We start from the raw sequence: 10,894 nt of genomic DNA, 5'->3' as shown, positions 1-10,894 counted from the left end.
CCTGCTGGGAGCAGCACCCCTTGGTTGTGTAGAAATAACCTTTTGTTGCAGTCATACCCGGAGGGAGGAGTTGGTTTTGCTCTGTTCTTTTGGACCCCCCCTCTCCCCCCCCCCGATTTTTGTTCACGAAGGCAGCTGTAGCTCGCTGGCCCTCCTGGACCTCCACTCTTCAAGGAGAGAGCTCCCTCTGCAGAATGTTCATGCCAGGAGCTCTCAGGTAGCACATGCTCCAGGAACACCCGTGTCCTCAGCTAGGTTTTTCTCATACCCTCTGGCTTTTTGTGTGTTTGGGGAGTGAGGTGCGGTTTGGAAAATAATTTTTCTGTTTCTTTTCTTTCTGGCACAGCGATTGTCTGAATCGGGGGAGGCACAGTGAAGCAGGGGAGCATCACTCTGCCTGTTCCGTGCTGTACGGTGCAGGTGACGTTTGCATGAGCTCCCTGTTCGTGCTCTCCGTGCACCCGTAGCTGACCCGGGGAGGTGCTGGACCTGGGGTGGCCCAGGAGGTGCGGTGAGGTGAGCTGAGCTGTGTCTGCCCGCTCCTGGTGCCGTGGGCACGGACAGGAGGCGAAGCTCTGCCGTCATCCTGGGCCCTCTCCTGCCCCCAAAAGCCTCTGCTGGTCCTGAACCTGCCCCAGAGCCTCTTCTGGCAGCGGTGGAGAACTTCAGAGCTTCAGAGGGTGCCTTTCCTCCGGGGCAGCTGGGTTCCATCTTGGGTTGAAGCACAGGGACAGCTGCCCTGCGCGGGGGAACGGCAGCGCAGTCGGGGCTGTGCTCCTCTGGGTGGCGGGCAGGCAGCCTCCTACCTGCCACACGCTGACCCCCGCATGCTGCGAGTGCACGGGTCAGGCACCGGCGTTTGCCTTTCATCTGCCTTAGAACAAAGGCTGAGTGCGGCGGAGGAGGGAGGAGGAGACTTTCCCGGCTGAGCAGCAGCAGCTGTCATGAATTTGCCTGGAAGTGCTGGAGTGACCCTGGGTACAGGGGGAGAGAGCTGCTTCTGAAGGTGTTGGGGTCTGCTGGTCTCTGAGAAGCCACCTCCTAGGAGCACAGGAGCAGGTGATGCCGAAGTGGCAGAGTTTGAGCAAGCCGGGCAGAAGCGTGGCTGGGCAGGGAGCTTCGAGAGCTGAGGTGAAAAGGGGAAGGGTTTGGCCACTGGAAGCGAGGTCAGGCGACACGGCAGGGCTACAGGGGTGCTGTTCCCCAGGGCAGGGAGAAAACTTGTGCAAAACTCAGTGTGAGCTGAAGCCGCCCGGTGCTGTGGGGGCATCAAAAAGGTGCTAAAGCACAAGGACCAGAGACAGCTGGTCTGTTCCTGGGTGAGGATGGGCACCTCAGACAGGGATGGAGACAAAGCAGAGACATTTAAAGCCTTCCTTGCTCTGTCCTCAACACCGATGCTGGGTTCTGGGCCCCCAGCTGCCCTCAGCTGGAGGTCTGTGACTGCGGGAAGGATAAAGCCCAGCCCACCCCGAGCAGGATCTGCTGCTCCAGCTGGATGTGTGTTAGTCCGTGGCCCAGTGGGATTCAGCCTAGGGTGCTCAGAGCTGGCTGCTGTCGCTGGGAGACCTCTCGATTATTTTTTTCAATGGTTGTGAGGATCTGGAGAGCTCCCAGCCAACTGGAAGCTGGCAAATGTCAGCACTGGTAAGAAGGCAGGCCCTGGTAATCGCAGGGCTGCCAGGCTCACTTCAGTGCCTAGTAAAGTTATAGAAAAGGTTATTCTGGAGTTAGTGAAAGATGCTTGAAAGACAATTTTACTCTTTTAGGGCCAGTTCTCTGTAATGCTCTTATAAATGACCAGGGCAAGTGCGTAAGCTTGCGGATGCCCCTGAGTTAGGAGGAGCTGCTGCCTCCCTTGAGGGCAGAGAAGCCTTGCAGAGAGCTCTTGATTTGTTTGAGGGCTGGGCAAACAAAGTGGAACAAGAGCACAAAACCAGGTGCAGCTTCCCCTGCCACATCTACCTCAGCAGGACCCAGGCTCTGCCCCTCTTGGTGTCTGGACCCCCGCTCCTAAAGCTTTCCGTACCGTGTTCAGCCTGGGCTGCAATGGCAGTTTCCAGGCTGGGGCTCTGCTCAGCTGCCTTGGGAAGGGGCAGCCGTGGGGCTGGCTGGGTGAAATACAAGTGCAAGGCTTCTCTCTGCCTCTTTGTGTCTTCAGCTCATCTTTAACCAGGCAGAGGAGCAGCACCTGGGTTTAAAAGGTGGGCAGTCAGCTGCTGGCTGTTGCTTTAGCACAGTGTTAGTCCTAATCCCCTCGTTTTTCACTTTCCTTACTCAAGGTGCTGGGTGGGAGACCCTGCTGCTCATATTCCTGCTTTCCTCAGACCGGGCTTTTCTTGGCTCTTTGGGGTTTGGCTGTTGAACTGCAGATCATACCCGTGGTGCAGTGGCAGCGTACAGGATACTCGAGGCCTAATCGCAGGGGCCTTTTCTGCCTCTGTGCAGCTGTGCCACTGGCTGAAGGTACATCAGCCAGGGTGTGCGCGTGTTTGGCAGCTGGGCTCGGCTCTGTCCTCGCTGCAGTGTGGTTTCGGGGAGCACTGAGGCCCCGTGCATGGCCAGCCCGCCCAGCGGTAGGGCTCCCCACCTCTAAGAAAAAAGGAATATTTGAAGGGGAGGGCATGAGCCCTGCTGTAAGGAAAAGGCTTCCCCATCCCTACCTGTGTGGTGCGCAGGGAGCCTGGGGCTGTGTTGTGCACCCTGGGGCTGTGTTGTGCACGGCTGCCCTTTACGTTGCGCTCCCCTTCTGAAGGTGGGAGGAGAGCTGGGTGTTGGGCTGTACTTTCTCTCAGCTGGATGCCTTGAGGAAGGAACTACAGGCCTTGCCCACACAAAACGCATCTTATTTACAGGGGTGTACTCTTCTGGAACACCCTGCAGCACCCAGAGGGGGGCTGGGCCCCTTGGTTCCCCCTTCCCTCACAGTGCTGGAGTAATTCAAAGAACACATCCCACTTTTTATATCTGTTGGAGATTGTTTCTGGCCCTGCACGGGACCTGCCCAGGAGCGCTGCTCTGCTCACTACCCCATGAAGATCACTGCCCGCTGTCACCGCTCGGTATTCCATTTGTGACCCGATGTTTGTAATGACTAATTCCTGCCTCTGCGGGGGGATGCCCTGAAATAAAGTGCAACTATTCATGTGTGCTACTCCTGTGCAGCTCTTCATTTGTCTGCTGGCGTGCTCGAGCCTGACCCCAGAGGCACAGCAAGCCTTCCTGCTGCTCCACGCTGTTCGGAGGCACAGGGGCAGCAACCGGGGAGTTCAGTCCCCTCCCCCGTACTTTTTGCCCTCCCCTGAAGCAAAGTATCCTGCTGCCTGCCTCCTTTCCTGATTATTTTTCAACAGCTTCACCTTCTGCACAGAACAGAGACCTGGGAGCAAGGGAGCCCTCCACCCTGCCTACCAGGGAAGTATGAAACAATAAGAAACACTTTATTTAACTTTACAACATATAAATAAACAAATCTGTGCTTTCCAACTGAGCTGTTCTTCCCCTCCCTTGCCCAGGGTTCGTGTCATGGTGCCCCTCTGAACTCAGAGGGGTGGAGCTGAGCTGCAGAGGTGAGGCAGCCTGTTTGTACCAGCCCAGCTCCGGTCACCTCCCCCGCTGTCATCTCTTCAGGTTCTGGGTGGTGCTGTGACTGCACAGCATCCGTTCCTCGGCAGAGAGGCCCGCAAAGAAGGGATGGAGGAGGGCTTCTGAAACAGTGATCCTCTGGGAGGGGTCAAACTCAAGCATCCGTCTCATCAAGTCGAAGAGCTGCACGTGTTCCAGCGAGTCGTGCAGCATGTATGTCTGAAACAGGGCAGGCAAGATGGGTGTAGGCTCCGGTACAACGGGGAGCACGCACCAGCCCCCAGTTCTGTGACGTACAGCGAGGCTGTGGCTGTCGACCTCGCCCCCAGCAGAGAGAATTCCCTTCCTGACCCCTGTGGATCTCAGGAAGGGAGCCCTGGAGCAGTTCAGCCTCAGTGCAGCCAGCACCCCCTCAGAGCTGCCCTCTGCCACCTACCCGCAGGGGCTTGCAGTTCTCTTGGACGTATCTCCCCTCGGCCGTGTTCTCATCCCATATCAGGTTCCCGTTGTGGAAGTATTTCTGCTTCCTGGAGAGGAGGAAAGGTGTTCGTACGGCTGGACCGGAGAGCTCACCCCCATAGGCAGAGGAAGAGCAGCACCCAGTGAGACTCGATGGCAATTAATACTATAAACTCTGCCCTCCATAAGCAGCTGAACCATTGCCCCTAAAACTGGTGATCAGGCTCAAAACCCAAACTTCCAGCAAGGTCCCTGTGGTTACAGAGGTTAGCCCTGGTGTGCGAACGCAGCTGGCAGCCTGACTCACTAGCCACCACAACCAGTCGTGCTGCAGCAGTTACCCATGCAGCAGTTACAGGCTCTCACCGAGTTCTGCGGATCATGTGAGGGGGAAGGGGCCCAAGGATTTTCTCCATCATGACCAGATGCTCACGGTTCTCGTGGGTCTGCAAAGGAAAAGAGCAGCAGCGCACTGCTTCAGAGCTTGGAGAGCTGGCGACAACAGCCTGTCACTTAAACAGGTAGAGAGGAGAAGAGAGAAGCCAGGAGTGGTGCAGGTCCTGCCCAGCTCTGCTTCCTCTCCTGCTTTTTCTGGTCTTTCATTTCCCCTCCCTTTACCTAATTCTAGCCTTTTTAGGCAGCAAGAATCTCTAGTTTGGCCAAAGAACACGATGCCTTTTGCAAGTCGTACCTGGAAGAGCGTGAAGCCCCGGTAGTACTCAAACAAGATGCAGCCGGTACTCCAGACATCACACGGCTGTGCCCAGCCCAGCTCTGCAGAGAGAATCAAGCTAGCTCTGTGCTCCCAGCCCCCCCGCCACGCTTCCTCCCACCGGTTCCCTGGTGGGACAGAGCCTCCTGCAGCCCCGCGGTGCTCACCGAGAATCACTTCGGGGGGACGGTAGTGCCGGGTGGCCACGATCGTGGTGTGGTGCTCGTAGTCAAAGGTGGCGCTTCCAAAGTCGGCCACACGGATGCTCGTGTTCCGGATGGACTTCTCCTCACAGCTCTGCAAGCAAAGGAGAAGTCCTCAGAGCTTTTAACAGCTGGGTCGGGATCAGGGTAGGCTCTGACAGGAGCCCTCTGCCCCACAAGTGCCGCGTCCACGCTGTTAATCAGAAGGATCCCAAGCGGGAAGCTCTGAGCTATTTACATCCCCTGTCCGTGGTAGGGACAGCAGCTGGAATGCGGCTGCAGGCTGGAGCCACTGAAGCAGAGCCTTAAGGCTCTTAAAAGACACGGGGGAAAGAAGGGGGCAGCTTCCAGTTTGTTCTTGCTGAACAGGCTTGTGAGGCATGCCCAGAAGAGGAAGATCCACCTTCTGCAGCGAGGGAGCAGGCGGCCATTCCTGCTCCGGTCGCCTCTCTCAGCCATAACCCACCTTTTTCTCGTTGTACAGAATGTCATAGTCAGAGTTGACAAACAAGATGTTTTCTGGCTTGAGGTCAGTGTGAGTCAGCTGGTTGTCGTGTAGAACTGCACGGGGGGAAGAGGAGAGGGAAAAAACACGTAAGAACCAGGCACTGGAGCACCAAGGCCGTGTACTGGACACCTGACGCGAGCCAACTCCTCGCCTCCCTCCCAGCCCATTCAGGAGAGGCAAAGCCTAGCAGCGACTACGTGTTTCTGACAGAGAAGGCAGAAGAGAGCTCACAAGCCTCTCCTCCGTTCCTTTCACAAGGAAAAGAAAGCAAATCTAAAGACTAGTCCACAGAAATCATCTTATTGTTTTAGAAGCTTCAGAAAAGGAAGCTGGGATATTCAGGTCCTACCGTAGGTTAAAACAACCCAAAAAAGGACACACTGAGGAACGAGCAGCTGCTGGCAGCCCCAGGGGCTGGCCCCGGGTCACTTACATCTCAGGGCATGGCAGAGCTGGTAGGCCATGTGCCGGATCTGAGGGAGGGGGTATGGCTGGAAATTGTTCTCTTTCAGGAACTCAAAAGTGCTCTTGCCGAGAAGCTCAAAGGCGATGCACATGTGGCCGTGGAAGTTGAACCAGTCCGACATCACGACACACAAGCTAGGCAGAGAGAACGGCACGAGGATTAACCGAGTTCAGAGACTGGACAGAACAGTCATTCTCCCAGTTTTTGGTGAAAGCCCTGAGCTGGCTGAGCTGGGAGCACAGCGATCCTTCCATTTATGCTGGAGGGAAACCTCCCGCCCGCTTTGCTCACCCACCTCGAACGGGGGCTCTTTATAAAGCAGGACAAGGCAGCAAGTGGCTGTCAGTAATGTGGGTCAGTTTTCCCTCCCTGTGACTTAACGTAGCAGTTGTTAAGCACACGGGCGTTTGGCAGAACCCAGGGCCAGGCTCTCTTCTTCCAAAACGCAGAGGTATGACACAGGTTTTCCCCCCAGAGGAGGCAAGCAGCAGGTACAGCCAGTCCTCAGCTCTGGGCGGCTTTGGACCTCGTTCGAGCAGGCTGCTCGTCTCCAAGGACGCGGTACTGGCTGCCTGGGAGCTTCACAGCAACTTACAATTTGCTCTCCTTGTCCTTCTCCTTGATTTTCTTCAGGACGTTGATTTCCAGCCTGGCTGCTTCTCGGTACTTCCCAACATTTTTTATGATTTTCACTGCCACCTGGCATTTGCCTCTGCGAGGGAAGAGACAAAGGAGTCAGAGAAAAAGCCGGTACCACCCGCACACACACCCCACAGGGCACTGCAGGGCTATGAGGAGTCTCCCGAGGGTGTATTCAGACCACGTCCCACTGGCTTCCCTCAGCTCAGCCACGCCGCGCTGAAGCCCTCAGCCACTGAGCGAGCGCAAACCCTGCCGCGACAGAGGAGTGAGGGGGAGGCGAGAGCTGCCCACCTGGCGTGGTCGACGCACTCCACGACCCTGCCGAAAGTGCCTTCGCCGAGTCTGCCGACGATTTCGTCTAGGAGAGAAAAGAGGAGCGGGTGTGAGCCTCGGAGGCCGGGCGAGAGCTGGGGTCCTGCAATTTCACATCAAAACGAAAACGTCTCTCACTGCTACGCTCTTTAAAGCTCACGTGTCTATTGTCTGCCTCAGGCAATTTACTGGTGAGTCCGTTATGAGCAATAAACACGAGAGACCCCTCCGGTACGGAGAGAGATCTCGTCTAACACGGGGATGGGAAGTAGAGGTAAAGTTTTACGAAAGGTGGCTGTACATCGCTCTTGAAGCCAATCGCCGGTCCTGCACACCAGGTGGCCTTCCTTGTCATCTTCCACGCTCCTGCTGCGCTTACTGCTCTGCTGGCTTCTCTGCACACACCGCCCCCCGGCACGGCATACGGCCAAGCGTGCACAGCGGGCAGTCCGCAGGGGCAGATTGTGTTGTCATTCAAAGGTGGAGAGCCGGCGGTGCGTCGGTGCGTTTCCCAGATGCCAGCATTTCATAAGGCACACGGCATATATAACGATAGGGATATTGCAAGGGACACGTCAGGACACAAACCGACTTCAAAACAAAAGTAATCAACAGCTACAGGTACGTAAAGATCACCCTCCGTTAGCTGCAGCGCCTGCTGCCGCCGCCAAACGCCCCCCTCTCCTCTGCGGGGCGGCAGCCGGGGGGCTCCGGGCTCGGGGGGGTGCCCCAGGGGGTGCCCCCGGGGGAGCAGAGTCCTTGGCAGCACCCGAGGCTGCCCCCAGAGGGGCGGGAAGGAGGGCTGGGCCAGAAGAAAGCCCTTTTCTCCGCTGGCAAACGTGACGAAGGCTGGGCGAGCTGGCAGCTTGGAGGAGCTGTCCAGCAGAAGCCAGAGCAGCAGCTCTGCCCCTGTGACTGCGCTGTGCTCCCTCGGCTAACGGGGCCCCAGTCCCCCAGGGCCGCATCCTGCCGCACCCACAGCGCCGCTCCTGCACCGGTGCGCCCGGCTGCGAGCGGACCCAGCGCTGCACCTTCTCCTCGGGGTGCGATCTGAAGCCTGCAAGAACTTGAGGGACGGGTCAAGGGAGTCCCCAGGGAGCGTTTCGCTCCCCTTCAAGCTTCCACTAAAGACCCGAGGTCACGCTCCCCCCGCTACTGCTAGCTACTGCTACTGCAGAGCGAGCTGTCCTCATCCCTGGTCTTCTCTATTCAGCCCCAAAACTGGTTACAGTCTCTGCAGCGAAGGAAAAGCAAACCAGGCTCTGCGTTCCCACGCCTGGCTTTCTGTCAGGCTTCTCTTCTGCGCCCCTCGCCCCCCCGATAACGAGCTCCGAACCCCGGCAGGTGAGCTGAGCCAGGAGGAGGTGCAGGCGGGAGCTGGAGCCCTGAGAGGAGCCCGCTCAGCCCACCCAAACCCCGCACCGCGGGTCACCGCACGCGGCACTGAAACCACACCGGGGCGTTTTAGTGGTAACCCTGCCCCTGAGACCTGAAGGGCAATGCCAGCGGGGAGGGAACGCAGGGAGAGCAGCAGGCCAGAGCTCCCACGCCATGCCGGCGGGCACTGGAACTGCGGGGGTCAGGTCACTGCGTTGTGACAGTGGCTGAAGGGAGCCAGTTGGTGCAGCGTGGCGAGGACTCCCCCTGCTGCAGAGAAGCAGCGAGGCAGAGATGCTCGGGCGCACACCTCGCAACGCTCCCAGGCTGCCCCAGGCCCTGCGAGAAGCCTCCGCACCCCGCACCGAGCGTTCCCTGGTGGTCCTCGGACCGTCTCTGGCAAGGAACGCCGCGTTTCCTTACAGCCCAGGGCTCCCGGCTCAGACAAGGTGAGGCTGGCTGATCCCACAGGGCACGAACCACCCCGCACCTGCCAGGGGTGCTCTAAACCCTCGCTGCCTGCCAGAGCCCCTGAGCAGCACCGGTACGCGGAGGCGAGGCCCTCGCCGTGCGGAGACCTGACACCGCAGCCTGGCTGTCACCGTGTCACCTGCGTGCCACCTGGAGCCTTCGCTCACCCCCCCGGCCGTGAAGAACACAGCTTCGTTTCCTCACCTACTGCAGCTACAGGGGCTGGACCACCAAAACCACGTCCCACCACGCAGGTTCGGGACCGCGCACCCCCCGTAACGAGACAGACACAAGGAGGGGGCAGAGGTACTCACCCGGGGAGCTCCGAGCTGCAAGGAGGGAGGAAGGGTTAGGGCCCCGACCGCCCCCGCGCCCGTTCCGGCTGCTACTCACCAAGGAGAGGCTGCTACAAGACCTGGTCCTGTGCTTCCGGCAGCCGTGCTGGTGCTGCTCGGCGCGGCGCGGCTCGGCGCGGTGCAGCTCCCGGCCCCGGGACCGCCGGCAGTTCCGCGCGCGGGGCGGGCAGTATTCCTCCCCGAAGGACGGGCTCCGCTCCTCGAACCTGCCGGCGTAGCTGTCCCGCCTGTCCCAGTACCGCCTGCGGTACGGCGTCCTGTCCCAGCTGCGGCACAAGCAAGGCGTCAGAGTCTGGAGCGGGACGAGGAGCCGCCTGCCTCCAGCGATCGCTACCGCGAGCCAGAATTCAGCCTCTGCTCTCGAGATAAACCTCGCGGCCCCCCCAGCGAGCCCTGCTGCCCAACGAGAAGCCGCCTTTTAGGCGGAAAACGTCACAGCACAGAAAAATCCCCGGCACGCTGGCTGACAAAACCCACGAAACGTGACCGGAGCAGCGTTTCGGGCACGCGCCTGGCCAGGCTGCCGCTGCCCCAGCTGACAGCGACCAAGAGCTGGTCGCAGCCGCTCCCCTCTGCACAAAGCAGCTTTTTTGGTTTGTTTGCTTCCCCTCTGCTTGGGCAACGACTGGGTTTCTTGCCGACAGCTCAACGTGACGCAGACGCGCACGGGGTGGTTCATTTCAGGTTGGGCCAGGAACCAAATTTCGCCCTGCCTTGCCTGCTAATTACCCACAGTGAAGAAGAAAACACAAAACCCCACCTTTTCTGTTCCAACAGCACCACTCAGCTCCGAGCCCACCTGTGTGAAACCTCAGGCTGAACTTTTAAGGTACAGAGGGCTCAGAAATAACAGCCCGAGGGGCTGGAGGGTACCGAGGGAGCTACAAGAGGCTCGCAGCCTGAGCACAGGAGGGCAGAAAGGTTCTCGCCCGGCAGCTGACTGCTTTCACCCAAATCCCACCTAGGTAATCCGTTCATTAAAAAAATGGGGAAATTGTGGGCACAATTTCTTTGCTTTGTTAAACAAAAGCCAGCCCCAGAACCGGCGCAAGCCTGGAGCACGATGAAGGCATCCCCTTCCAGCTGCGCCCGCTCTGGGGTGAGGACGAGCGCCGAGATCCTGCCCCCCACCCAGGGAAGACCCCCTCTGATCCCTCACCTTCTGGATCGTGATCTCCAGGCCGGGTCCCTGCGGGGTGGGCACCACAGCCTGCCCTCGGGGGCCCTGCTCGGGGACCAACGCCGCTTCCACCGCGGGCCCCAGCAGGGCTCCAGCTCCGGGGACCGGTACCGCCTGCAGTGATGCATCTGTGGGCACACACACAGCCAGCTCAGCTCCCGGCCCCTTACAGCGGCCCCAAGCCCCCTCAGGGTGCCCCCGAAACCCTCAGCATGCCCCCAGATCCCCCTGGGGTACCCATAGCCCCCCTTAAGCCATTCCCAGCCCCCAGACCTCCTTAGGGTGCCCCCAGACCCCTTTAGGCCTCCCCCTGAGCCTTTTGGGGCACCCCCAGACCCCCCAAATCTTCCCCAGACCCCCTTAGGGTGCCCCCAGACCCCCTTAGGCCTCCCCCTGAGCCTTTTGGGGCAGTCCCAGCCCCCCCACCCCACCCCCAAATCCCGTTGGGGTGCCCCATGACCCCCTTAGGCTGCCCCCAGACCCCCCAAACCTCCCTCAGCCCCCTCAGCGTGCCCCCAGCCCCCATTAGGGCGCCCCTTGACGCCTTTAGGCCTCCCCTAAAGCCTTTTGGAGCTGCCCAGAGCCCTTTAACCACCCCCAGCCCCCCTGAGGGTGCCCCCCGA

General features: G+C 59.4%; 1 protein-coding gene across 2 annotated transcripts in view; it reads right to left on the bottom strand.

The window, feature by feature from the left end:
- Positions 1 to 3,419: 3,419 nt before the first annotated feature.
- CLK3 (CDC like kinase 3) overlaps positions 3,420 to 10,894 on the bottom strand; it is an 8,048-nt gene continuing 573 nt past the window's right edge. The window contains exons 2-13 of one of the 2 annotated variants that reach the window (XM_035336107.1): positions 10,251 to 10,399; positions 9,129 to 9,357; positions 7,189 to 7,282; positions 6,867 to 6,933; positions 6,529 to 6,645; positions 5,901 to 6,067; positions 5,426 to 5,520; positions 4,924 to 5,053; positions 4,736 to 4,818; positions 4,411 to 4,490; positions 4,022 to 4,112; positions 3,420 to 3,804 (exon numbers count right to left, since the gene is read on the bottom strand). In XM_035336107.1, coding sequence (XP_035191998.1) covers positions 3,619 to 3,804; positions 4,022 to 4,112; positions 4,411 to 4,490; positions 4,736 to 4,818; positions 4,924 to 5,053; positions 5,426 to 5,520; positions 5,901 to 6,067; positions 6,529 to 6,645; positions 6,867 to 6,933; positions 7,189 to 7,282; positions 9,129 to 9,357; positions 10,251 to 10,399 — 1,488 coding nt within the window. In that variant the 3' untranslated portion in view covers positions 3,420 to 3,618. Of the gene's footprint in view, positions 3,805 to 4,021; positions 4,113 to 4,410; positions 4,491 to 4,735; positions 4,819 to 4,923; positions 5,054 to 5,425; positions 5,521 to 5,900; positions 6,068 to 6,528; positions 6,646 to 6,866; positions 6,934 to 7,188; positions 7,283 to 9,128; positions 9,358 to 10,250; positions 10,400 to 10,894 lie in introns of those variants that run through there. The other variant, XM_035336108.1, reaches the window with a different exon arrangement.

This window comes from Oxyura jamaicensis, chromosome 10 (genome assembly GCF_011077185.1).
Source record: "Oxyura jamaicensis isolate SHBP4307 breed ruddy duck chromosome 10, BPBGC_Ojam_1.0, whole genome shotgun sequence".
Taxonomy (NCBI): Eukaryota; Metazoa; Chordata; class Aves; order Anseriformes; family Anatidae; genus Oxyura; species Oxyura jamaicensis.
The sequence above is the reverse complement of the archived record's forward strand: the minus strand, read 5'-3'. Positions and strand labels throughout refer to the sequence as shown.